This window comes from Psammomys obesus, unplaced genomic scaffold (assembly GCF_907164565.1).
Source record: "Psammomys obesus unplaced genomic scaffold, mPsaObe1.curated_primary_1811, whole genome shotgun sequence".
NCBI classification, from domain to species: domain Eukaryota; kingdom Metazoa; phylum Chordata; class Mammalia; order Rodentia; family Muridae; genus Psammomys; species Psammomys obesus.
The window spans coordinates 28,618,269-28,645,620 of record NW_026590062.1 but is presented as its reverse complement, the minus strand read 5'-3'; the positions used below and the strand labels follow the sequence as shown (position 1 = coordinate 28,645,620).

The 27,352-nt window shown below is 42.6% G+C and overlaps 3 protein-coding genes and 1 pseudogene across 4 annotated transcripts in view; 1 reads left to right on the top strand and 3 right to left on the bottom strand.

Annotated features, from left to right (window-relative positions):
- Nucleotides 1-812, bottom strand: part of Dusp13b (dual specificity phosphatase 13B) — a 12,811-nt gene extending 11,999 nt beyond the window's left edge. The window contains exon 1 of the mRNA XM_055606223.1: nt 669-812. Coding sequence (XP_055462198.1) covers nt 669-755 — 87 coding nt within the window. The 5' untranslated portion in view covers nt 756-812. The remainder of the gene's footprint in view (nt 1-668) is intronic.
- Nucleotides 813-2,108: 1,296 nt separating this feature from the next.
- Nucleotides 2,109-3,266, bottom strand: Dusp13a (dual specificity phosphatase 13A). The gene is made up of 2 exons (XM_055606438.1): nt 3,118-3,266; nt 2,109-2,337 (listed from the first exon to the last, which is right to left on the bottom strand). The coding sequence occupies exons 1-2, from the start codon at nt 3,264-3,266 to the stop codon at nt 2,109-2,111; spliced, it is 378 nt and encodes a 125-aa protein (XP_055462413.1).
- A 1,809-nt stretch (nt 3,267-5,075) lies between these two features.
- Samd8 (sterile alpha motif domain containing 8) overlaps nt 5,076-27,352 on the top strand; it is a 48,462-nt gene continuing 26,185 nt past the window's right edge. Inside the window, exon 1 of one of the 2 annotated variants that reach the window (XM_055606308.1) lies at nt 5,076-5,270. In XM_055606308.1, the coding sequence (XP_055462283.1) occupies nt 5,097-5,270 (174 nt within the window). In that variant the 5' untranslated portion in view covers nt 5,076-5,096. Of the gene's footprint in view, nt 5,327-27,352 lie in introns of both variants that reach the window. The other variant, XM_055606309.1, reaches the window with a different exon arrangement.
- On the bottom strand, nt 22,857-22,953 carry LOC129676176 (U6 spliceosomal RNA; annotated as a pseudogene).

Below are 27,352 nucleotides of genomic sequence, written 5' to 3'. Positions count from 1 at the left end.
TATCTGTATCTGTATCTGTATCTGTATCTGTATCTGTATCTGTATCTGTATCTGTATCTCTATCTCTATCTCTATCTCTATCTCTATCTATCTATCTATCTCTGTATTTACACACACACGTATGTATATATGTATATGCACACATATGTGTGTATATATGTGAAGAATGTATCACTGCACATAGGAATCCCTAATTAACCTTTCCTTCCTCATCTTTCTCTCTTATTCTCCCTTCACCCTGTGTCTGTGTATCTTTGCCTTCTACCATGTTTGAAATAGAGTGTTATGTTTCGTGGGGTTTTTTTTGGGGGGGGGTTGTTTGTTTTGTTTTGTCTTTTCCACTTTATTTGCCAGGTCCACTAACTTTCAGGGATTTTTCTGTCTCTGTCTCTCACCTTCCTGTGCACTATTAGGTCCCTCATGCTTCTGTGGCAAGTACTTTATCCACCGAGCCATCTTGCATCTTTCCCTGTCCTCTGGCGATGTAAAGAATGCAGATGGGAGGACGGCCTGGTGAGACCTTGGATGAGCAAGGAGAACCCAGCAGCTTGGGAAAGGGAGTGAGTGCTCCCACAGAGCCTGCTGATTAGCTCAGGCCCTTTGTCCAGGCACTGAGCTGACTGCTCACTGCCAGCCGCACTCAGCTTTGCCTCCTGGCTCTGGCTTACCTGGCTCCTTAGCTGCGGCCTGCACCCCGCAGCTGCTGGTCCAGCTGGCAGAGCTGGCGCAGGAAGCCACGGTTGGGGAAGATCCATCGGCGGTCCCTCACAGTGATGACAGCCTGCCGCAAGGACAGCTGCTGGTGCAGCATGAGGTAGGCCAGGACCAACGTGGCAGAGCGGCTCACTCCCACCACACAGTGTACTAGCACCTTAGCTGAAGAAGACACAGGAGTCAACAACGCCTTCCCACCAGCCAGCCCAACCCAAGAGACAGGGCCAAAACCCAAAAGCCATTCCTGAACCTGTCTTGGGTGCATTATGGGATCCCTGTTCATGTCCCTCATCCTTTCATGGGTCTCCATTTCCTGATCTTTCAAATGAGTAGACTAATATGTGTTTTGTTATGTCTTGAACTACAGTTTAAACTCTCAGCATGACTTACAAAAGCCTTTGAGAATGAGCCATTGCTGACCCTGCACCTCACCTCAGCCAGAATCCGCCTCAAACCTCAGCTCTAGGAACACAGGCTGACTTTCAGTTCCTTGGAGCTGCCACAGCCTCTGACCTTTTCCCTGATCTTGGTCTGACTAGGTTTATTCATCCATCATGTCTCATCTCAGACATGGCTTCCTCCGTTGGCTTTCCTCACCACTCAAGGTATTGCTTGAGTCACAAGCAGTCAGTCCTTTCTGCACATGACCTAGGGAAACTGGTGGGAAATCCCAAACACCACGGTCCCCTGGGTTGGATGTTCGAGTAGCTCTTCACATTTGCCATTTCACACCAGTAACACTCAGAATACATACTGTTTGCTTAGCAAGTTCTACAAGAGCAGGCACCCTGGCTTCCTGAAGTCTGGCTTCCTAGAATTTTAGTTGTTTCCCTGACACCAGGCGAATAATGACCAGGTGATGGAGGAACAGATGAAGGAGAAGCAGAAAAGAATGTCAAAGTGCTTTGGCTATTACAAAGCAACATGAATCTTACCAAATTCCTCCTCACAAAAAATATGAGGAAACAAACCCAGAGGACACTGCCTTGCCCACGGTCACAGAGAAAGGGGCATGTTTCCCAGTGTGAACATACAGAAAGGGCTCTAGCCTCTCAAGACCTGTGGAAGCCTGGGTGTTTTGTTTCGGTCCTTTGGAAGTACTTTAGGGCAGACCTCTGGGTACTATGTGGTGCTTTCTCAGGGCTGCCTTTTTCAGACTAAGAATTGTTCTGATTTTTTAAGACTTGGCTTTCAGTCTCATGGCTGCTTCTAACTCATTATGGCCTTGCTATTTGGCCTCACTTTCGCCATCTGTGAAGCAATGTCATTACATAAAATGCTGGGGCATAGAGTGGAAGATTTTTTTTTTTTTTTTAAGGGAAGGGAGGATGCTGGGGACTGGGGAAAATTGGATAGCCTTCCCACAAGTGAGCAGAGTGGAGTCAGGCTCGACCTCAAGTCCTACCCCCAGGTGTGTTGAGGGCACGGTGGATGAAGTCAGCTGCTGAGGAGAAGTAGGTGCTGATGTTGAAATCAGGGAGGTCGTGGGCTGGTACCCCCAGGTAGCTCACACTGCTGCCATAGAAGTCAGGGCCCCCCTGACAGTAGAGTCCCCCGTGGGCGGCGTTCAGCACATGGGTGATCCCCAACTTCCACAGCTCAAATCGGTTGTTTGCTGTGGCCCTGGGAAGGATGGAAAGGGGGCTGGATTCAGACTGAGCCTCTGGGTCAGGAAGGAAGCTTGTTTGACCTCTGCTTTGGTGAGGGTAAAGCTATAGCTGTATAAAGGGAGCTAGAATCCCGCGACCCTGAGCTGGGTGCGCAGCTCTCTGCCCAAGCCCCACAGCTTTCTGATGGTGGAGTTGGTGCTGCGAGGGGTGTGCTTAGGCCCCCTTGGTTGTCTCGGGCAGCCTGCCCCCACCCAAGGCAGGAAGGAAGAGATTGTTTCAGCTGCCCCTCCTTTCTTGCCACATCTCCTCCTACGCATAAACATCATCTAGAGTCACTTGGTCACCACGTCATACCTGCTACTGAGCCACAAATATTAAATGACACCTTTCCTGATTCATCCTAGTCAGGCTTCTCCGCCCACTCAGTGCCCACAAGAGGAAAGCTGGGACCAGATCTATGTCTACGCCATTTCATATTCCAAACGTTATTGCTTCCCAGAGTGGCCAGTTGCCTTAAGATGTGCCTGAAGACCCCAGAGATCATCCAGCCAAGAGCTCCTGTAGACCTTCCCAAGAAATAAAACCAAAACGCTCAGGCTCCCCCCGGTGGTAGAAACTGGTCACTGACTCGCTCCTGGCGCTTAGGAGTTGGGGAGAAAATTCCTGGCCGGGGGCGGGTTAGAAGCAACTAATTCTCCTTGTTCCCTCCAGCCACCCCCTCCGGAGCTGTTTCAAGAGTTCTAGGATTGCTTTCCTTGGCCGGACTCCTGCAAGCCTGTCAGAAGCCACTCACGCATCTCCTATGAAGAGGTTGGGCCAGACTTCGTCCACGCGGCTGCAAGAGGCTCTCCCGGCCCTCAGGAGCTCCTCCAGCTGCAGGACACCAGGGCAAGGTGTGGTTTCTGATTCTTCCCCCAGTTTTGGGATGGAGGCCTCAGCCATGAGCCAGCCAGCCTACCCCACAGGCGCTGCGGTCACTCTTCCTGCCTCTCCTGTGTCATCTCTCCTTCCCAGAGATTGGCAGTGACAGGTGAGGACAGAGTGACTCAGCAAGTCCCAGGGGCCTCCAAAGAGAGCAAGACCTCTTTCTCTTGAGCCAGCTCTTGGAGAACATGGAATTAGACCCCTACAAGTCACCATCTTGCTCCACCTCTGTCATGTTCTTCTGTAAGGATGTACCTGCCTGGAGATACTATTGCAAAGGGTTAAAGAAACCAAAAGGCTTCACTGTGTCTAACATACAGTAGGTGCTTTAAAATAGTTTAATTCCTAGGTTTAGAGCCCTTGCATAGTTTTTTCCGTTCTGAGGGCAGAGTTAAAGCAGAGAAGAGCACAGAGTGATGAATGAGAACAACTTTTCAGGGCTAAGTGGGCCACAAACTGGGTGGGATGCCAGTGTCTGTTGGATTGGAACCTTTGGACTGTGGAACACAGGGGAAATCTCCAGAGTTGTGGGGTCACAGAAACTTAGGGAAATGTGGAAGAAAGCATCTGAAGTATTTCATGTCCAAGATTTCATGTCCTATAATGAAGATAGCTGATTTTTTTTTTTTTAAAGAGAAAGCGGATGGGTCTTTGTATATCAAAGAGAGGTGAACATTGCCCTAGGCTCTGAAAGTCCAAGGACCTGGCATTAGAAACATTTTTAAAAATATTTATTATTTTTATAATTAAAATCTTTTGTTGGTACTGGAGAGCTGGCTCGGGAGCACAAACATACATGCAGGCAAACATTTATACATATAAGTTTTTGAGTGTCTGTATGTGTGCCATTTGCATCCCATGCCTGTCCGCTGTGCTCAGAAAAGGGTGTTGGATCCTCTGGAATTAGAGGTATAAGTGGTTTTGAGGTGTCAAGTGGGACTGAACCTGGGTCTTTGACAAGAGAATCAAGTGCTCTAACCACTGAGGTACATCTCTACTCCCATCAGAAACACTTTGTGAATGGGCGAATTCTTTGCCTACAAGGGTTGTGGGAGATGACATGTTTTGCCCCGTTCTATGGAGGCCCTGAAGGGTATGAACACTCTGGACAAATTCCTAGCTACTGTTCTTAGGAGTCTAGCTTGAAGAGAAAGCCACACGAAGGAACCCATATCTGCCCTCATGTTCACCTCAGAACCTGCTCTATCCCCTTCAGAACTACCAAAGCTGGCCCTGCATTGTTCAGGAAAGTAGAGCCAAAGAGGACCTAGACTTCAAGCTGCAGGTGGCTTTGGACGTGGATTCTGCCAGTTTAGAAAGGGGCGTTTCGTTAGGGCAGGGTAGGGTAGTGGCAGGAAAGAACACAAGTCCTGCTGGCAATTTGGGCTTGGAATACTAGCTTGGATACATATTAGCTGTGCTATGTCAGCCTACAGTGTGTGTGGAAAGCCTACAGCCTTTGCAGAGTTGAAACAACGATTGAGAGTTAGTCTCTCGCACACAGTCAGAATAAAGGAGCAATAAAAGATGTTACTTGGGGCTTGCTGAAAAGGAGCTAGCCTTTTCAAAGGACTCAGAATAGCCTCTTCCTAGGTTCCAGTCCGACTCAGCGGCTTCAGCATCCTCTCTCATCTTCACTCAGACCGTTTCGCCGAGGAGACTAGAGCTGGACGCATGCGCTCTGGCCTCCACCCGCCCGCCCCGCCCCGCCCCCACCTGCTTTTTTTTTTTTTTCCTCCGCTCTTTTCCGGTTTTGGGCCCGCCCCCTCCCCGGCAGTGCCCCGCCTCCCGAAGCAGTTCCGGTTCGGCTGGCCGCTGCTGGCGGCTCGGCGCCGTCCGGCCGGAGCGATGCCCGCGCGTAGCCGAGCCGGCTCCCGCCAGCGCTCCGGCTCCCCGCCCCGGGCTCCAGGTGCGCCTCTCGAGGCGCTGCGCTCCGCCGACGCGCCGAGGGCCCCAGACTCCGACGGCGCCTCGGACGCCGGCTCCGAGCTGGGTCCGGGCAGCCCGGCTCCCACCGCGGAGGTGAGCGGGCGCCGAGGCTGAGGAGAGGGGAGATTGGGGGGCGCCTGCAGCCAAGGGTGAGTGGAGAGCCGGGGTCGCCGAGGGCCGGGAGACGGTTGGGAGAGCCAGGGGAGGCCGCTCTGGAATGGAATCCGGAGGAAATCAGGGGGTTGAGCTGACCCCGCGGGCTGTGAGAGATGAGGCGCGGGGGCTGGGCCCTGGCAGCCCTTGTAGTGAAGGAGGGACGTGCCAGGGGTCCCCGGGATCCGGACCTGCAGGGGAGGTGCCCGAGGCCGCGGCCGTAGAGATGACGAGTGGGAAGCTGGCCCCTGGTCTCCTGAAACCGGCACGAGGGCAAGGCAGCCGGGTGGGGACTGACAGCCGGCTGACCCGGGGCGAATGGTGGCTTTGAAGGGCCGGAGTCAGGGTTGGCTGGCCAGAGGGAGGGGCTGTCGGGTGGCAGGTCGCTTGGCCTAAAGGTTAGAGAGGAAAAGGCCAGGCAAAAAAAGGAGCCCTTGGGGGATCTAATTTAGGACTGTGGCTTTTTTACAGGGAGGTGTCTGTCAAGGCGTCAAAGATCTCTGGGTAGTGGATGTGGGCTGTGGGCTTTCTTGTTTTAAGGATCTGGAGTGCGAGGGGCGGGCATGCGTTACTGAATCTCGTCCAGGGACGGGGAGGCGAATGGAGAGGAAGTGATGTTCGAAGAGGGTAGTGATTTCTGAAAATAAAGCTGTCACTCTGATTTCTTCTGACGCGAGTGGTTTATTCTTTTTCTTTGTGCTTAAAAAGGTTTAGATGTTAGGCGAGCTTAAATCTTAAAAAGGAGACTTAATACATTACTTTTAAATTTTAAAAATTAAACCTGAGAGAGGAATTTGGACGCTTGGATTTTTAGAGATATTTCGGTGAGAATTGTTAACACTTGTGTACGGTTTGAGTTGACCCGCATATTGGCTAAAGGGTGGAAATTTGGTTCGTGGAAATTTGTGGGTCAAGAGGGCCATTTGCTGCCAAGAGTGAAACCACCAACAGTCCCAGAACCCACAAGATTTTCCCACTGGTAACTCCAGGATTCGGGTTACCTCGTAAAAAAATTGAGGGGTAAATTTGACAGCTTTTTCAGGTCCAGTATTCTTCTACTTTGCAGATTTTTACATGAATGTTTTTTTTTTCCTATAGTGATAGAAAAAAAAAAGGTAGTAAGGGGAGGTTATAGTTGGCAGCTGACAAAAGGAACAGGTGAGCACACAGGTGCTTTTTTGAAGACATAGTACCAAAGGTGTAACTTTGCCAGAAAAGTATTGATCCTAAAATTTGTGTTCACTTTAAAAGACATGAGAAATGGTAACATGACTTCGTGGAGTCTTTGACTTTTAACTGAGGCTCATGTTTTACTTTCACAGCCCATCAGATAGGTTTCACTAGGTTGTCCGACATTTCAAAACCAACTTTTAGTTATTTTTCTACTCCACCCAAAACCTCTACTGCTTCATCTTCATGAGATGATCATTTACTGATTGCAGCTTTTAGATTGGTTTATTTAAGTCGACCTCATACCATTGAATGCTCAGTGGAAGAATAATTTCTCCAAAGGATAGGAAACTCTTAGCGTTGCTCTTTTGAGGCTGTCGGAAGGTAGGCATCTTCTTTAGTCAAGATGATCTTTAGATGAAAGATTTTATGTAATGTTACTCGTTATGTTTCTGCTCTCCCTGACAGACTGGGATCCTTCAAAGAACCTGTTTTCATATCAGCGTTGGTCTTTTTTTGGAAGCAGTCTCCATGTGTAACACGGGCTGGCCTTTAACATGGCTCTCCTGTGTCAGCCTCCTGAGTATTTGGATTGTAGACGTGCATTCTCCCTCACCCGGTCAAATTCAGCTGATTTGATGTATGAAAATTTGCTGAACTGAAATACAAGGATTTTATTTTGAAATTAAAGAGAGAACTGTTAGATGGAGTTAGAAAATTAATAGGTTGTTGGTTCTCACAGCCACTTAGTTGTAAAGAAGATCAGTTTATGGTAAAGCAGATACTTCGAGGCAGAAGGAGCATTCACAACGGCAGTGACAGAAGTGGCAGGTGTAAATAAAGAAATGATTTCAATAGTGTTTTCCTCATTCTGCAAACTTGCTGTTCATGCCACACAGTTGCCCAGAAATACCTTGACTTCTGTTGTCAAGCCTTCAGTATTTAAACCCTTGCTAACTGTGGTATTGTCATTACTTTTCTCAGAGATAGAATTGAACAGTTTTTGAGAAGCTGTGGAATCCAGATGTTCCAATGGATGTTATTTTTTCTTTCCTTTTTTTTGTTTTTTTTTTTTTTTTTAGAAAAATGCTGGATTAGTCTATAACTTATTCTGCAGTATTTGCCTAGCATTCAGGAGGTTCAATCCCAAGTAGTTGGAGGGGGGGGGAACCTATTAATTAGGCTGTTAAATATCTTTTAAGATTTTTTGCATCCCAGCCTGGTATTATATATGTCATTTATTGGTTGTAACTGATGTGGCCATTAACTTAAAAGATGTCCTTTCTGTCTTCAGATTCTATTTTTAAAGGTTAATTAGTACATTTTCATAGTGTGTACTGTATTATGAAGTCTTGGCCCAGATTATTATTTTCTGTTACATAGATTTGGGGCCGTAGCATACAAAAATAAAGATTTTAATCTGGGCACTGTGGTTTATACATGTAGTCCTGGCACTCAAGGCAAACTAAGAGGATCAGGAGTCAAGGACAACCTTGTTCCTCTCAAAAGGAGATAAGGCAATTTGTAGTTCAGTTGATAGTTTTTGCCTAGTGTGTTCAAACTCTGAGTTCAGTTGCCAGTGTAAAAAATTAAAATAGAAGACTTCACCTGTCAATATGTCAAACTGCCAGCCTGACTATGAATTAGGGCTTTACAGGTTCCGCTTACTTACTGGTGTGCTGTCCCATGGTTTCAGGCCAGGAATCTTGCACTAACTTTTCCACTAAGTTTTGATTACTCTGTAAGCGCTTTTGGTATAGCCCAGGCTGTAAACTAACGAATGTTGTCTCTCACAGTTTTATTCATTGAACAGTTCTGTATGTGGCTAGAATTAGATGCTGCTCAATAGTGGAAGCTCTGATGTAAGAGTATGATGAAAGCAGACAAGATCTGTGTCCCTTCGATATACTCTTGAGTATGATAGTGCATGTTTGGGACAGCAACATAAACATACCTCAGCACTGAGATTCAGCCAGGAGGATGCTGCAGATGCACCTCTGCCTTCTGCTGGTCAGAGGTGGGATGCAGGCACCCAAGAAAGGCCGCGGCCGAGAGAAATATGGATGGTAGCGATTGCTTCTGCATCTCTGCAACTGCTTTGCAATGCATAGTTCCTATGAAATGTTTTAGAAAAAAGTGTCCAGAGCTTGCTAAGAAAAAGTAAAATGTCTCTAGATAAATTTAGAGAGAAAAGTTTATATTTGCTCACTGACTTTCACATTTTTTAAATGGAATGCAAAAAAGCTAGAGTGTCAAATTTCTGTTGCAAAGTGGTTAATCATGAAATTTAGATAGAAATGACCAAAGTGTGGTATGGTTTATGCCTTTTGCTTTTGTCTATCTCTGCAAATTGATATAATTTGTGTCTGTTGTATGCATATTACATAAACTGTATTAGACAAAATTGGAGTTAAATTTATTTCAGGATGAGCATAGCCCTAAAAATATTTATCTATCTGTCTATCTGTCTGTCTGTCTGTCTGTCTGTCTATCTATCTATCTATCTATCTATCTATCTATCTATCTATCTATCTATTTATCATTTGCGTTTTTAACACAATTTATTCACTTTGTATCCCAGTTGTAGCCCCCTCCCTCTTTTATCTATTTATCTATCTATCTATCTATTTATTTATTTATTTATTTATTTAGGGAGTGTCAAGTAAGCCATGGTACCCATGTGGAGCCAAAAGGCAGCTTAAATAAATCAGTTTCACCCTTCTATCATGTGGGTCCTAAGAATGGACTCTAGGTTGTCAGATCTGGCATCTGATGCCTTTGCCCACTGAACCACACCTCAAGTCCACAGTGACTTTGTTTGTTTTGGTTAATAAATACTATGAATGAATTTTTCTTTAATAATTTGAAGCAGCTCAAAGAGCAGAAATAAAAATAACTTTTCTAACAAGCATTTCCTATGCCAGATTCAACACTCAGATTCTGTTTGTAATGTCTGGAAAATTATCACCTTACAAATGATACCACAGTATCTAGAAAAATAACACACTCTCTATAAGAGAACCCAACCCTTCAAGAGAACAGGATTCTCATTATATTGTTGTTCCAGAGAAAGCTAGCTGTCAGTTACCAACTCTAGCCTTCAGTCTTTTGGACAGATCTCTACCATGTCTACCATGTCCATAGCCAAGAAAGATTTCAAAAATAAACCATAAGAGGACAGCCACAAGATGGCAAATTATTCATATTTTTCCAAGGAATGTATGCAGAGCCAAAGCAATAGCCTACCAATGTATGAAGTGAAGAGCTATGTCCGTCAGCACTCAGCAAGCAGAGGGAGGTGGATCTGTGAGAGTTTGAGGCCAGCTTGTTGTACAAAAGCCAGTTTCATGACAGCCAGGCCTGTCTTGGAAAACAAACAAATGAAAAGAAAGAAAGAAAAAGCCATGTGCCCATTCTCCTTTTTAAATGTTTATTATTATTATTATTATTAAAAGTTTTCTTCAGTGCTAGGGATCCAGTTCAGGCCTTCTGCAAATCAGGCAAGCATCTTACCAGGAAAATGGAACTTTCCAGCCCTAGAACTATATTAGCCTTGTTTATAATTTATTTTCTCAATTTCTCCCCCCAAATCTCCTCCTGCCCTTTGAAACAGGTCTCACTTCATAGATCGGAATCTCTCAAGTACTGGAATTGAAGGCATGCTCTGCCACACCCAACCTAGTCTTTTTAAGACTGTTATCCTGCCTTGAGATACGGATTTCATTTTTTTAGTTTTTATCTTTTTGTTGTTGTTGTTTGTTTTTTATATTTTCTTTTGTATTTTGAGACAGGGTTTCATGTCATTGTGTAGCCCTGTCTATCTTGGAACTTACTGTTTAGACCAGACTGAGTTCGAACTCACAGAGATCTGCCTGCCCCTGGCCTGCTGAGTGCTGGAATTAAAGGCATATGCTACCACAGCCCGACAATTTTTTCAACACCACTTAGAAACAATAAAAAATTAAAAACTTGTATTGATTATCAAATCAGGAATTTTCCAGAACGTCATATTCTTTGTTTATGAATCAAGTTTCTTCAGTTATGAATTCATTTAGGGCAATGATTCTCAACTTCCTAGTGACCCTTTAATACAGTTCCTCTTGTTGTGCTGACCCCAACCATGAAATTATTTTTGTTACTGCTTCATAATTGTAATTTTGCTATTGCTCTGAATCATAATGTAAATATCAGATTTGCAGATGGTTTCAGGTGACCCCTGAGAAAGGGTCATTTGACACGCCCTAGGGGTCAGAACCCACAGGTTGAAAACTACTGATTTAGTGTGACTGTCACAGAATCAAGGTAGAAGATGAATGCTTCATGTACCTGCAGCCCAGTGGTTTGGAGTATTTTGTACATATTAAAAAATGTGTGCACATTTACACAGACACAGTTGAGAATATTACAAGAAAAGTTCTTCAGGCTGAGATACACAGCCCAGTGGCAGAACGCTTGCCTAGGGTGCTTGAGGTCCTAGGTTCGACCCCCAGTACTAAATACAAGACCAAGCATATTTAGATCATTGTAGCTACGATCTGAACATAAAAACAGGTTTTGCTAAAACTGAGCAGATCAAGGGTAAGAGTTTGATTTTGTTGATGTCTTCTGTATTCTACAGAGTGTCTAATAATAAATTAGGACGTAATGTGTTTTTGTGTGTATTGATATAATTAAGCTCGGTAGAGTAGTTTGTGTTTTTTCAGAAGTTTGTCAGTTTCATCCCAAACTGTGCTTTTTTTTTTTTTTTTTTAAGATTTATTTATTGTGTATATAATGTTATGTCTGCATGTACATCTGCACGCCAGAAGAGGGCATCAGATTTTATTATAGATGGCTGTGAGCTACCATGTGGTTGCTGGGAATTGAACTCATGGAGGAGCAGCCAGTGCTCTTAACCGCTGAGCCATCTCTCCAGCCCCAAATTGTACTTTTTGATAGCATAATAACCAGTTGTATACATTTGTATTTTCTTTTTTAAAGATTTATTTATTTATATGAATGCTGTGTATGAATGCTAGAAGAGGGCATCAGATCCCATTATAGATAGTTATGAACCACCATGAGGTTGCTGGGAATTGAACTCAGGATCTCAGGAGGAGCAGTCAGTGCTCTAAACCATTGAGCCATCTCTCCAGCTCCTAAATTTGTATTTTCATTTCAATATTTTCTTTTAAAAATATTTCAGTAGTATGTGTTTGTGAGGTATAGAGTGGCAATTCAGTGACTTTATAGTTTATAATACTCAAATCAGCAGGTTAGCCCCTAGTACTTGTGTTTAAATTTGTGTGTGTGTGTGTGTGTGTGTGTGTGTGTGTGTGTGAGAGAGAGAGAGAGAGAGAGAGAGAGAGAGAGAAAGAGAGAAAGAGAGAAAGCTAGAGGGTTGGTGCTGGATGTCTTTTAGTCACTTCAGGTTCCATTTTGAGACTGGCTAGCTCACTGAACATGTAGACAGCTTGGCCAGTGAGCCTGAAGAGTTCTGCTGTCTCTCCCAGCCCACACCGGAATTACAGGCAAGCACTGCTGTACCTCGTGTTTTTACTCAGGTGATGGGGATCTCAACTTTCCTCATGCTCACTTGGCAAGCATGTTACTGGCTGAACCATCTTCCAGTTTCTTATATCCTTAAACATCAAAAATGTATTTTTCTCAAAATTGGACATTTTTAGGAGCTACAGTGTGTGTTTGTTTGTTTAAGTCTACTGACTGCTGGGATTAAAGGCATGTTCCACCAATGCTGAGCTATCTTTATATAGTTCTTGATACTGTATTTATTTGTGTTCTGATCCTCACCAGCGTTTCATAGTTGGGTTGATTGGTTGGTTTGTTTTTTGATAGCAAACCCCATTTCAGATGGAGCAGATTTGTATTTCCCCTGAGACACTGAGATTAGGCAGTTTATTCAGGTACTTGTTGACCATTTATTTGGGTTTCTTCCTTTGAGGTTTGGGTTTGTTTGTTTGTTTGTTTGTTTGATTCCAGTGATAGGGTTTGAACCTAGGCCCTTTTGTATGCCCGGCTAGTGTAGTCCTGCACTGTAGCCTGCCCACTTTGACTTTATTTTGAGACAGACTCTCACTGATTTGTCCAAGCTGGCTTTGAACTCACTCTGTAGCCCAGGGAGACGCTGAATTTTCTATCCTCCCGTTTTAGTCTCTAAGTACTTGGGATTACAGCCTACATACCAGAGCCTGTGGAGTTCCTAGTCATGCTTTCTGTGCTCACATGACAGGTGGAAACTGATTATTTTGAGTTCATTTGTTACTGAGTTTTTGAGGCTTTTATATATTCTGGATGTAACTCCTTTGTTGGATAAATAGCTGTACAGGATCTCCCTGTTGTATAAATTGTCTCGTCACCGTGTTGGTGATTTCATTTGTTGTAGAAAGCTTTGTTAGCTGATACCATCTCACTGTTTTGCTTTTGCTACCTGTGTATACCTTTTGAAATATTGGTGATACACATCTTTAATCTCAGCACTCTGAAGGTAAAGGCATGCAGCTCTCTGAATTGGAGGCCAGTCTAGTTTTCCTACTGTTCCAGGACAGCCAGGGCAGTGAGAGCCCTGCCCCCCTTCACACACACACACACACACACACACACACACAAAATGTTAGTAAATGCTAGGGGTGTAGTTCAGAGATAGAGCATTTGCCAGTATGTCTGAGCATTTTGAGCTGTAACACTAAAAAGAATTTGTTGGTAATTATTAATACTCCTGTTGAAATACTTAACTTACATTTTCTATTAAACATTGTGTAGAATTTATTGGCTTATTTATTTGTGTACCCATATGCCCCACACTGTGGCATATGCTACAGCCTGCTTTTGGCGGTCAGATACAGCTTTCAGTAGTTGGTTCTCTCCTGCCATGTGGGTTCTGGGATGTCAAACTCAGATTATCAAATTTGTGCCATCTGGTGAGCCCAGAGGCAGCACTCTTGGTTTTTTGAGATAGGGTTTCTCTTTGTAGCCCTGGCTGACCTGGAACTCAACTCTGGAGACAAGGCTGGTCTTAAACTCAGAGGTCCTTCTCCTGCCTCTGCCTCCCAAGCGCTGGGATTAAAGGCACATGTCACCACCACCTGGTTCAGAGGCAGCACTCTTAACCATGTTCTTTCTGAGTTTTGTTTGTTTGTTTTTTAATCAGATTCTGTTGGTGACAGGCTCTCTCAGATTTATCTCACTACCCTTAGTTTATTCAACTGGAGATGAACAGTTGTACTGGATATCTTAGATCACTGCCAGTGTTAACACTGGAGACCCCTGTTCTACTGGTACCAAAGTGATGTGCTCAAAACCTTGGATAACTGTCTACTTGAAGTCTCATAGTTCCACCTGGTATAAGACGACAGCACTCTTGAGTTACAGGCACAGCTAACGGGAAACAGAGTGTGATCTCTAGTCATGTCTTGCCTTTTGATGGCATGGTTTTCTGGTTGACTTAGTATTTATCTTTTATTAGTGTATGTAGACATACATGTATTATTAGTTTGTTTTGCCTATATTTTAATGTATTGCACCTCATTAAAATGTTTTAATTTATTAAAATTGTTTTTCTAAGTATTACCAAGTATTACATGCTTAATGTATAAAGCAAATGTTAGAAATTTAGAGTGAAGAGAACACAGTAGGAATATCAAAGTTTTTTAACAATTTTAATTTTAAATCATGTACATGTATGTCTGTGTGTATATATATGCATATGAGTATAGGTATCTCTGGAGGCCAGAGGTGTCAGATTCCCCTGGAGCTGAAGTTACAGGAGATTATGTAGGTAATGAGAACCAAATTCAGGTCCTGGGAGAACAGTGCAAGCTCCTACGGCCAGCTCCTCTTACCTTTTTAAACTGAGAAAGGCATGCCATTTTCGTTTTTTAGGATAGTTTTCTTAAAAACAAAAATAACTTTTATACTTACTATTATTTTGAAATGTTGATTTACAGGGAGTAACAAACCCCTGTTTTTGTTTTTGTTTTTTTTGTTGTTGTTGTTGTTGTTTTGTTTTTAAAGACAGAGAACCCATGTACCTTTAATCCACTTTTCAACTGTAGAGCAGTATTAACAACGGGAAACTGCTTTTTTATTATGAATAGATTCGTACAGCCATTGTCCCAATAAAGAACTTGCTTTGCTACAAAGATTCTTTTCTGTGCTCTTCTCTCTCACCCTTGGCAATAGCTAATCGATTCTGTTTATATAAATTCTGTCAGGTTGAAAGTGTTACATAAGTAGAACCATACAGTATGTAACCTTTTGAGACAGGCTTTCCATCAAGTCTGAAGCCCTTCAATTCGTTCAAGGTATTGAATATGCATTTATTTATTTTGAGTTTTTGAGACAGGGTTTCTTTGTGTAGCTCTGACTGTCCTGGACTTGCTTTGTAGGCCAGTCTGGCCTCAAACTCACAGAGATCTGTCTGCCTCTGCCTCCCAAGTACTGGGACTAAAGGGATGACTGGCTTGAAATTTATTCATTTTTATTGCTGGATTGTTCATCAGTAGCACGGTTTTAGCTGTTGACATATTATGGGATATTTTGGTTTCTTGGACATTTTAACTATCGCAGGTAGTGCTGCTGTCATTTGTATGTAGGTGTTTGTGTCAGTACAAGTTTTTCTTTTTGGAGGAGATACTCAGGAGTCTGAGTTACAGGGTAGATTTAGGCATAGCTGTTCTTCATTGTGGCTCAAACTTTCTAATGTGTTCTACACTCTTCTAACAATTATTTTGTTTTAAAACTAGTGACATTTTTTTAAATGCATGTGGGTGCTTTGCCTGCTGTGTATCTCCACTGTGGGTGCAGTACTCTTAGAGGCCAGAGAGAGAGTTGAATCCCCTGGAACTAGTTACATAGGGTTGTGAGGTGCCATGTATGTGTGGGGATTGAACCTGGGTTCTCGGGAGGAGCAGCCAGTGCTCTTGAGCGCTGAGCCATCTCTCCTGCCTTGAAAATTATTGTTGTTTCTTTTCTTTTTCTTTGTTTTAAGACAGGGCCTCACTGTGTAGCTCTGGTTGTCCTGGAACTCTCTGTATAGACTAGGCTGGCCTCTGTAGAGATCTACCAGCCTCTGCCTTCTAAGTGGTGGGATTAAAGGTGTGTACCACTATGCCTGGCAGAAATTCTTATTTCTAAAGCACACTTACTCTGTCTTCTTTTTTCTCAAAATGTCTTTATTTTGACAGCATTTTCTGTTCTCTGGATGAAATTTGTAGTTTATACTCTTGATGTTTTTGAGACACAGTTTCACTGTGCTGCCTTGATTGGCCTGGAACTCACTGTATAAACCTGGCTGGCTTTAAACTCATAGAAATCTCCCTGTCTCTGCACCCTGAGTATAGGGATTAAAGATGTGTGCCACCATGGCCTGTGTAATTTGTCTGCTTAATCTTGGTACTCCCTTGACCCTCTTGGTTGTCACTGGTTCCAGGCTGTTTCTTGCCTTCCTGTCTTTGCTCATGTAGTCTTTGCTCATGTAGTGTTTCTTGCCTTCCTGTCTTTGCTCATGTAGTGTCCCTTTACTGCTCCATCTCTACAGGGTCTGCTCAAATGACATTTTAATGACCTCTTTTATCTTATCAGCTGGAAAAACTAGGTTTTTCCAACTCCCTTATCTTTTCCAAGTTTTGTTGTTTTGTTTGAAACAGGGCTTCTTGTGTGGCCTTGGCTGTTCTGGACTGACTTTATAGACCAAGCTGGCTTTCTGAATATAGAGATCCATCCATCATTGCCTCCCAAATGCTGGGATTATAGGTATGCAGCACCATGCTGAGCTATTTTTTCCAGTTTTTAGTGAATTTTATTGGTGTTGCTTTGAAAACTGAGGAAAGATGGTAAGGAACTTCTTTCACATTTATGTATTCTTTCATTCATTCATTTCTCTTTGATAACCCTTTTTGGACTGTAAAATTGAGGGCAGGACCACTTTGATTCATTTAGTTTGCATATACTGCATGCAGAGTAATATTTCATAGATGAATAAATTAGGCATGTGAGGGTATTTCCATCTCTAGTGTCTTACTTTCTAGCACTTGTGTGAAGCAGGCCCTTGGTAAGTGCAGTATTGTACAAGACCTGTGACTCTCCAGCCTCACTGTTAGGCACATCATTGTCATGTGTATCTAATTGGACACTTTTGATAAATTATTCCTCTGATAACTGGAAAGTATTTGAAGCTGTCTTGTACAGTTGGCCTGAAGCCATCTGTTCACAAGGCCGAGCAGTGTAGTAGGTAAGCACATGCATTTTGAACTGTTATTGCTGGGGCTCAAACCTTAATTTGTTTTGTTTACTGGCTTAATTCTGTCTTGGGTAAGTTGCTGACACATTTGTATCAGTCGTCTCATCTATAAAATGAAGACATTAGTAGTGTCCACTTTATATGGCTGTTGTGAGGATTGTTTGAACATGAGAGTGACAACTCAGAACTGTCTCTGGCATGCTGTGCGTTCCGTGCTCAGATGCTCTGCGGTTTCCTCCTCTCTTCTAATGGCTGCTGATAAGAGAGGCCATAGTTCTCATCCTATCACTGAACTAATAAGTACTCTTCAAACTCTATAACTCAGAAAGGACTACGTGGTTGACAACAAGGCTCAATATGTATTTTTGTCACTTTCCTCAACATGAAAAGGATATCATTCCCCTTTCTTCTATTAATTTTTATGTCAGCTCTTTGGCTGGCTCTAGGATCCTAAGTGATACAAGGAGTGATTAATAATAGTAAAGTATGAATTCTTCACAAGGAAAGTGAAGCCTGAAAACATGTTTTTATACATTTTAGTGAAATAATGATCAAGTTGTGAGGGAAGGACAGAACAGTGAGTATCTGTACTGGGGCAGTGATTTTGGCCTCACTAAGGTAATGGGGGGCATACAAGCTAGAGGGGCATAAGGGTGACTTTGTTTATTTGAATTCTGTACAGCCACATCGCCACTTTTGGTAATCAGGGCTATCCTCCAGACTTGGTACATGAAGGCTAGTCCTCAAGACAGCTCTGAAAGGAAAGCAAAAAGGACAGGACAGACAAACGGCCCTTTCTGGTGTTGTAGTTCCTCAAGTGATTTCAACTGGAAATAGTAAATATCAAACCAATTTGGCGTGTTTTGAGATGGCAGCTCTTTATTTCTTCAGTTCTATTCATGTGAAATATGACAGTGGGCAAACTAAGCTGTGCTCCTGAGGGCATTACTTAGATGTTTGTAAATCATAAAGGTGGTTTGCTTTGTGGTTACTGGAGGAGACCTGGAAAGTGTGGCTTCTGTATTATGAAAGTTTCCGTTTTCATGGAGACTTTTGCAAATAAGCAATAATAAATCCTTTTCCACATCTTTCTGAAATCTTTGGTATTAGGCATCAAAACAGGTTATGCATAAATTGAAATGCAAAACACAGTATTTCAAGCATGAAACTATTTCATTTCATTGGAGCCTTGTAACCATGAGATCAGTAGGCCAGGATCCCTGTGTACCGCTCCTAATCAGCTGTTCTTCCCTGTAACAACTATAAACTCATCTTTGATTGTTCCCCTTCTCTATCAACTCACTATCCGAGCACATGTCCACAGACAGTTCCTTTCTGTATTACAAAGTACCTAAAATATACCTGCATCTTATTTTGAGTATACTTCTCTTGTACTTCTAAAGTTAAATGATTGGTTTAATTTGAATCTTCTGGCTTGAGTTTGTTATCCATCTATGTAGAGAATGTATTATGGTCTTACAGGTAGTAGAAAATGGTTTGTTTATACCACCTACTGTATAGTAAGTAAAGGTTAAAATAGAGCTATTGGTGTCTGTAACTGTCTCGGCAGTTCGGTGCAGAAGGATCAGGAGTTCAGTGTTATTCTGAGCTTTGTGAGACCCTGCCTCAAAAAAAAAAAAAACAAAAAACAAAGCAAAGCAAAGTAAAAGCAATGTTTTAAAGATGTGTTTTATTATTTTCAATTGTGTGTGCACATGTGTGCAGACATGTGTGTGCAGTGGCTGGAGCCAGAGGCCTCAGATCACCTGGAGCAGGAGTTACAGGGATTTGTGAGCTTCCCGGTGTAGGTGCTGGGAACTGAACGTGGGTCCTTCGGAAGAACAAGCAAATTACTGAGCTGTATCTCCAGTCCCAAAGCCAAATGCTGTAATGAACTCCATCAGGGTAGTTATACCAATCACCTCATTGTCCAGTGTCTGTGTTTGTGACCACCACTAGCCACCACAGCACAGTTGATAACTAGGCAAATGTAGAAGGTAGGCCATTCTAGAGAATTGTGCCAAACTGTTCCATCTGTCCTCTGCCCCTCTGAGAAAGAGATGAATATAGTAAAGATATATGATAGCTCAGTGTAATTCATAGCTCTAGCCTCTGTCCTGGGTGGAAAACGGATAGCAAAAACAAGTGGGGACTTCAAATGGCCAGTTTTCTTAGGTGCAGTGATGTCTTCTTCTAACGCCTCTTGGTCTTGCTGTGAGACAGGGTTGTCTCAGACTCACAATCCCTGACTTCTACCTCCCAGGTACAGGCTTGCAGGCATATACCAGCCACTGTGCCTAGAGGAAGTTGTCATTATCACAGTGTGTATGCTGAAATATTTATATTTAATGTCATAATCTCTTCATGTTAAATGGTTTAGCCTTATCGCACTTCTCTCGCTAAATATATCTAGATACATGTAAAATGCATGTGGAAAAATGTTTCAGTCTTGAATTTGAATTTTGCCTGCTAATTCAAGTAGGACCTCAGTTACTTGAATTCTATTTTTTGGTCCTTGTTGTCTCATCTATAAAGTGAAGTTAATCTGCCTCATTAAACTGCTGAGTATTAGAAAAATTGATATAGCCTCAGAATACTGTCTGCAGATTAATAACTGTAGCTGTGCTGCTTTGTCACTATGACATGCATTCTGCAATCTGTTACTGAGAGATGCCAGGGTGCACATTACAAAGCAGGGAGAGCCTTGAGCAAGTGGCAAAGGTGAAGTGGCCTCAGGCCTACCGTGGAATGAGAACTTACATGAGCACTGTCGGATGTGCAGCATAGGTCTGTCAGATTCCTCCTGTCCTTCCCCATCTAACACAGACGGTGTTGAGCTACCCAGATACTAAGATGGTTTTGTCACCTGTGCTGAAGTTAAACTTCCCAGAAGTAACACAACAAACCCGGTGCTTCTTGTCCTCCAGCACGCTGTTTTCTCCGGATAAAAGATAGGCTGGAAAGAAAGCTACTGAAGACTAAAAAGGATTTGCAGAGATTACTCTAGCAGTGGTTCTCAGCCTGTGGGTCCTCAGATAACTCTGTATAGCAAATATTTACATTATGATTCACAACAGTAGCATTAAGGGTCACAGTGTTAGAAGGTTGAGAGCCACTGCTTCACACTGGGTTGGAAAAGTTGGTTTTGCAGTTTATTGAAACAAAACATGCCATGCTTTTATGCAAGCATTTGTTGAGAGAGGAGGAAAGACATCTTTTAGTTCCTCCCAGGTACTGAAGGGAAACAACATGAACTTTGCTTTACTTAGTTTTGAACCAGTATCTCATATGGTCCTAGTTTAAAAATTCAGAGGTCCAAAGGGCTTATGTGGAATCTGTAAGGTGGCTTAGTGGGTAAAAGTACTTGCCTCTGAGCCTGATGACTGGAGTTCATTCTCAGGATGCTGCAAGTTGTCCTCTGACCTCTACATGAATGCGTTGACACAGGAATACGGAGGGGCGCTTGCTGTCTTTCTCTTACTCATTTGTTTTCTCTCTCACACACACAAATAAATAATAAAAAATAGAAAGGGCTCTTTATATTCTTTTGTTTTGTTTTCAAGACAGGGGTTTCTCTGTGTAGCCCTGACTGTCCTGGAATACACTCTTTAGACCAAGCTGTCTTCAAACTCAGGGAGATCTGCCTGCCTCTGCCTCTCAAGTGCCACCACTGACCAGCTCACCACAGCTCTTAAATAGGGATTTCTCTAAGGAAGAGAGATAAAAGATAGACTAAAAATTCAGCGATGAAAGAGTAGCTCTGCTGATGTAAAGAACACCAGATTTAAAGTTGTGTTTATTCTCATTTCATCAGGTGTATAAGAACCTCATAGAAAATAAGTTGAAAGTATATCTATGAAGTTGCATAATAAAGTGGTGAATACCTATGATTCTAGAATTTGGTGACAAGAGAATTAGGTATTCAAGGCCATCTTTGTCTACATAGTGGATTAAAGGAGATCCTGCCTCAAAAACAAGGATATGTTTTGAGTTCTGTGAATAATTTAGATACAATGATGTTCACAAAAACCCTACCCTCAGTTTAAATTTAAATAAAATTACCTTAAAAATAAACAGACTTCAAGTTAGGTTTATTTTAACCTTTTTATTTTTCATTTCATAAAGATAGATGATGGATGGATGGATGGATGGATGGATCATCCCAGAGGGTGGGGAAATAGGTAAGGGTGCTTGCTTTACATGTGTGGAGGACCTAAGTTCAGATCCTCATCACCTATGTAAAAAGCCACAAATTCCGGAGGCCACCTGTAACCCTAGCATCACACCATTGGGAGTAGAGGCAGGATGGGGCTTGTGGCCACCAGTTTAGCACCAGGTTTAGGGAGAAACTTCTGTTTCAAAGAAATAAGATGGAAAGTGATAGAGCAGGGCACCTAATGCCATTGTCTGGCCTCTGCACACAGAGGTGCATGTACCGACGTACAATGAATGAATGAATGAATAAGTGCATTATAGAAAATATGGTGAACTCAAGCTGAATGTGGTGGTGCTCACTAGTTAATCCTCAACTTGGAGATCACCCTGCGCTATCTAGTGAGGCCTTGTCTTAACAATTCAGGGTGGTAGGGATTGAACTCCTGTTATTAGGCCACTGAAATCTCTACTTAGCAGGAACCAAACTAATCTGAACCAAGGTCCACACAAAAGATAGTGTTATTTGTTTCTTGTTCTGTGGAACAGTCAGCTGTTTTCATTATCTATTATCTATAACGTGGGATGAAGTTTAACTAAGACCCACTGATAGTCAAAGGCTGAACACAGAAGTGGATTGTTTTTGTGTCTTGATAAGATAGTATTAACCTCTGATGCATCAGGACTTCCTTAATTGCTCATGACTGCAGAATGTATGTTTAGTTTTCATCTCAAATTGAAATGCTTCGTTAATACATACCGATTACCATTTTAGAGCTGGGAACATATCTTAGGGGGAGAGCCCTTGTTGAGCATACATGCGGCTTGAGCTCAGTGCCCAGCAGTGGCAAAGCAAAACCCTTTTAGGAAAGGAACAAGTACCAAGCTTTACATGCAGTGCCTTTAAATGCGGATCAAGTTGGGTATGGTGGTGTGTGCCTGTGATCCTGCACCGTGAGCAGCAAAGGTAGAAGGATCATAGTAAGTTTGCATGGTGAGTGCCAAGGCCACAGAGTGAGGCCCAGTAGCAAGAAAAAACAAAAATGTGAATCAAGATTTAATGGTGTAATAATGAGTTAGTGTTTAAGAAGCATCTTGGATTCTTTAATATATTATCATGTTCATAGAGCTCTGACCCGTGGGACGTGGTACTATAACAACAGTGTGAACAACTGTTAACAGTGAAGAACTGGGCAGAACAGTGTGCAGTGAGTCACGCGCTGCAGCGTCACCATGTTTCATGACACAAGATGCCACTCAGGCCAAAGTTTCCTAAGTACATTTCAGATGTGAGAGAAATGTAACTAATAGTTTTGTAGGTTGTAATTTTTATACTTTTAAAATGCTCTTTTGAGTATGAATTACTTGTATATATACAAATATATACACACACATACTTGGTTTTGAGAAGAGCTCTCTCACAGAATGTGGGAACTTGGAGCTTACTAATTCCAGTAGGCTGGCCGGCCAGTGAGCTCTAGGGACCCACCTGCCTCTCCTCCCCAGCACTGGGATTACAAACATACTGCTATATACTCCCTTTTCCACCCTCTGACCCCAGCCTTTTTAAGCGGTTCTTACATGGTGCTGGGGATCCAGTTCAAGTTCTCATGCTCGCCTGGCAAGCACTTTACCAACTGAGCCAGTCCTGTAGTTGATTGTGTGTGTTGCACCTATATGTAAAGGTCTTGTTAACCTGGCGTTAGTTCTTTAGAAACATTTGGGCTTTTTGTTTGTTTTTGTGTTTTTGTTTTGCCCCCCCCCCCTTTTGAGACAAGGTCTCACTGTGTAGCCCTGGCTGGTCTGGAACTTATGTATGTTAGGTTGGCCTGAAACTCATATATATATGAATGAATGAATGAATGAATGAATGAATGAATGAATGAATGAATGAATATACACACTGCTGGGGCCTCCTCCATATGAGCACACACTCTACCACTGAGCTCTATACACCCTTGGTTCTAAACATTCTAGAACACTTCATGAATGTGTGTGTCATCTTTGTACAGAAACCATGTTAATCTTTGTATTCCAGTTTTGGTGTTTATGCTACCAAAGCACCATTGGGTCTTCTGTATGCGCAATCAAGTTATCTGCACACCTTTTACTTCTCTTGTCCTTGTTGCTAGAGCCTTTAATGTTTCCTAGAAGCATCAAGAGTCATCTTTATTCAGGTATTCGGAGGAAGGCTTTCCTTATGGAATCAGAAATTAGTATCTTCTTCAAAGATGCCTTTTATCAAGTTGAGAGATTTCTTTCAATTTTTAGTTTGGTGAGTTTGTTTGGTTTTGGTTTTTGGTTTTTCAAGAGACAAGGTTTCTCTGTGTAGCCTTGGCTGTACTGGATTTGCTTTGTAGACCAGGCTGGCCTCGAACTTACAAAGATCCGCCTGCCTCTGCCTCCCCAAGTATTGGGATTCCAGGCGTGCAGTTAGGTGAGTTTTTACTATGAGGAATGATTGATGAATTTCGTTAAATGTGTTTCTTTATATTTTGATGTGATTTTATGGTTTTGTTCTTTTAGCTTGTTAATATGGAGAGTTGATTATTTTCTTTTGCTATTAAATCAGGTTGGCATTGTTGGGATAAATGGCACTTGGTTTTAATTTTATGTCCTTAAATTTCTTCTGAAATTTTGTATCTCTGTGCATGAGAGCTAACCAGTTCATGGTTTTAGTTTCTCGTTACCTCTTTAATTTTGTTGTCAAGAATGAATTCAGATATTCCTCCCTTGAAGGGCTTATAGAAAATTGTATTTGTTTCTTTGATTTGTTTGTTTTTTCAAGACAGGGTTTCTCTATGTAGCCCTGGTTGTCCTAGAACTAATTCACTGTGTAGACCAGGCTGTCCTTGGATTCAGTGATCCCCCTGCCTTTACCTCCTTCATGCTGGGCCACCCCTTCACCACTACCTGGCATAACCGGACTTTTGGCTAATTGGGTTCTTTTGTCTACCTCCCTGCACCACCCCTATCCCTTCCAACCCCCCACACTAGTTAGGACAGAAAAAAAGGATCAAAGTGAAAGGGGGCATGGAGTTTGTTAAGCTGCTTCCTGCTGGTTAGGGGCGTTGAGCTCCTCAGGGGAGGCTATCTCCAGCCAGCAACCATCGGCCCAGCAATAAGGGGAGCAGCAGCTGTCCTTCTCTTGGGGCTCTGGCATTGATAAATTTTTTAGAGAGTCCCCAGAATTTCCAGTTTAAACTTTTCAACTGGCAAAATCATGCCCCAGCCAGAGTATGAGACAAATTATAGTTAGCTGCTGTGGACGGTCTGAAGCAGCCCCATATCCCACACAGGGATTAAAACAAAAACATATTTCTAACATTAACTGGGTTTTTACTTTTTTTTTTTTTTTTTTTTTTCAAGACAGGGTTTCTCTGTGTAGCCTGGGCTGTTATAACTGGGTTTTTAAAGAAACTAAAATTCTCACTACAACCTGGCTTTGGCATTATTTCTTTATTTTATTTTATTTATTTATTTTTTATTTTATTTTGTATTTTATTTTTTGTTTTTTGAGACAAAGTTTATCAGTGTGACAGTCCTGGCTGTCCTGGAACTCACTCTGTAGACTGCTGAGCTGGTATTACTGCCTTTTTTTTTTTTTTTTTTTTTTTTAAATATGTGAATGCTCTATCTGATGTATACCTGCATGCCAGAAGAGGGCATCAGATCACATTATAGATGGTTGTGAGCCACCATGTTTTTTCTGAGAATTGAACTCTGGACTTCTGGAGGTCAGTCAGTGCTCTTAACTGCTGACCCATCTCTCCAGCCCCTAGTATTATTTCTTACTGCTACAATTGACCAGTGAAGTCCTCTAGGCCTGAAATTTTCTTGGTAAGAATGTGTTACATATTCAATTTCTTTAAAGGTTTGGTTTTTGTTTTGATTTATTTATTTATGCAGGGCATGGTGATAGTGGCATTCATGTGAATGGAGGTTAGCAGACAACTCGACAGAGCATGTTCTCTCTTTCTACATGTGCATTCCATAGGTCAAACTCAGGTTGTCTGGCTTGGCAGCAAGTGTCTTTACTCACAGAGCCATCTTTCTGCCCCCAGTACTTTTGGTTAGTGATATCTGTTCTCATGTCTGGTATTTCTTTTACTTTGTTCTTAATATTCTCTGTCTTGGGGCTGGAAAGATAACTCATCAGTTAAGAGCACTGGTTGCTCTTTCAGAAGTCCTGAGTTCAATTCCCAGCATCCACATGGTGTCTCACAGCCATCTTTAATGTGATCTGATGCCCTCTTCTGGCATGCAGCCATACATGCAAAATAGAGCACTCATATACATAAAATACATAAATAAATAAACCTTAAAAATATTCTCTCAGGCTGGAGAGATGGCTCAGAGGTTAAGAGCACTGGCTGCTCTTTTAAAGGTCTTGAGATCAATTCCCAGTAACGACATGATGGCTCACAACCATCTATAATGAGATCTGGTGCCCTCTTCTGGCCTGCAGGCATACATACAGGCAGGATACTGTACACATAATAAATGAATGAATGAATGAATGAATGAATGAGTAAGTAAGTAAATAAATAAATAAATGAAATTTTTAAGGATTCTCTTTTTCTCCCTCCCTCCCTCTCATTCCCTTCCTCATTTCCTCCCTCTCTGCCTACCTCTCCCCTTCTCCCTTCTTAAAGCAGAGTTGGGGTTTTGTTAGATATTTAAATAAGGCCTGTAAATGTTAAGCCCAGACCAGGAGGAGGTGCTCAGGAAGAAAGCAAGGACGTAGGTGTAGCTTCTGTGAGGGTCCCTTCATTGTCCTTACAACACTCATGGATGAGATTTTGGTGTATTTGAAGCAGTTATCAAAAGGGTTTGGAAAAAACAAAAACTAAAGGAGATCACAATATGGTTCCTGAAGGGCATTGGACAGGATTCTAATTGATAAAAGTCTGGATCATGAGATGCCATAACTGTAAACAAAGTTAACATTTTCACAAAATATCTAGGGAATGGAATGAGGCTCTACCAGAGGTCAGACACATTTAGGCTTTACACCTAATTACTTATGACTTTAACATAAAACATCTATATGTAAAAGAAATATTTCCATACAGTAGCCTTTACAGTAGATGTTAATTATGCTAGATTCTTGCTTCTCGGTGAGCAGGAGGCTTTAATCAGACTTAAGAGCAAGGGACTTTTCTTCCCATATAATTTTCCCTGTCTTCCTATCTTGCCTCATCTCCCACCCCAATTCTTACCTCTGTTTTTAGACGGTCTTAGTATGTAGCTCTGCCTGTCCTGCCTGTCCTGGAAATCACTTTGTAGATCTGGCTGACCTTGATGTCACAGAAGTCTACCTGCACCAGTCTCTTGAGCATTGGAATTAAAGCCGTGCCCAGCTGATCCTTTTGAAGTTTTGTGTCTGTAACTTCTTCCATGCTGAAGAGGAGCATGCTCCCTACTTTCCAAGTCTCAGCCTCCAAGGGAGACATGAGAAGAGTCCGAGCTTGTCGATTGGAGGGAGTTGTCATTTGAGGAGAATTATCAGTGCTTTTGGGGTAACATGGATGAGAAAGTCATGTTAAGAGAGTCAGAGAAGGAGGCTCAGTTCCACACTGTCACTCACAGCAGCCCGAGGAGTTCCCCAAATCTGTTAGGGACTTCAACTCACACCCAACTGGGATTAGTGGTGTCTATGCAGAAAAGGATCTCTGGATGAGTCCTTTGGAACAGAACTGGGCTTCTGAGGTTTATTTTATTTCATTTGATGTGTGCATGCATATGTGTCTGTCTGAGATATGTGCACATGAGTTCAAGTGCTGGGGCCTGCAGAGCATCCAATCCCCTAAAGCTGGAGTTACAGGCAGTGTGAGCCACCTGTCATGGGATCTCAGGTTCTTCATAGGAGCATTATGTACCCCTAACCACTGAGCCCTCTCTCCAGCCTCCAGTTGGAAATTAATCTTTAACACTTTTATTTTCTGTGTATGGGTGTTGTGCCTGCATGCGTGTCTGAGCACCTTGTGTGTATGTTTGGGACCCATGGAAGGCAGAAGAGGATGCCAGATTCCCTTGTACTTAGAGTTACAGATGCTGTGAGCCGCTGTTTTGAGTGCTGAGACTCAAACCTGAGTCCTCTGGAGGAGCTGCAAATGTTCTTAACTTTGGAACCATCTCTTCAGTCTCAGAGTGGACTGTAAAAGGAACTTTTATTTGACTGTTTCAGTTGTTGTCTCGGGGGCCTACTGCCTCTGTCTGCTAACCTAGGCCTAGTCCTGGAAGCTTCTGGCCTCTGTACAATCTACTCTAGGCCTAGAATATTTTCAGTCTCTGAGAGTTACTGCTTAATAAGGTCACCCTTTCTTGTTCTTATTATACTCAGGACTGGCCGGTTCAACTGAGCAGTTCTGGCTCAAACTCCTCTCCCAACTGACTTATTCAATCTGGCTTTTCTCTCAGCCTCTGAATTGCTTGGCCTCTAACTCCAGCAATCTTTTCT

Excerpts from the sequence above, each read along its gene's own strand:
- Dusp13a (XM_055606438.1), bottom strand. The coding sequence starts at position 3,266 with ATGGCTGAGGCCTCCATCCCAAAACTGGGGGAAGAATCAGAAACCACA. Across the intron at positions 2,338-3,117 it reads AACCTCTTCATAGGAGATGC|GGCCACAGCAAACAACCGAT; the intron begins GTGAGTGGCTTC and ends CATCCTTCCCAG.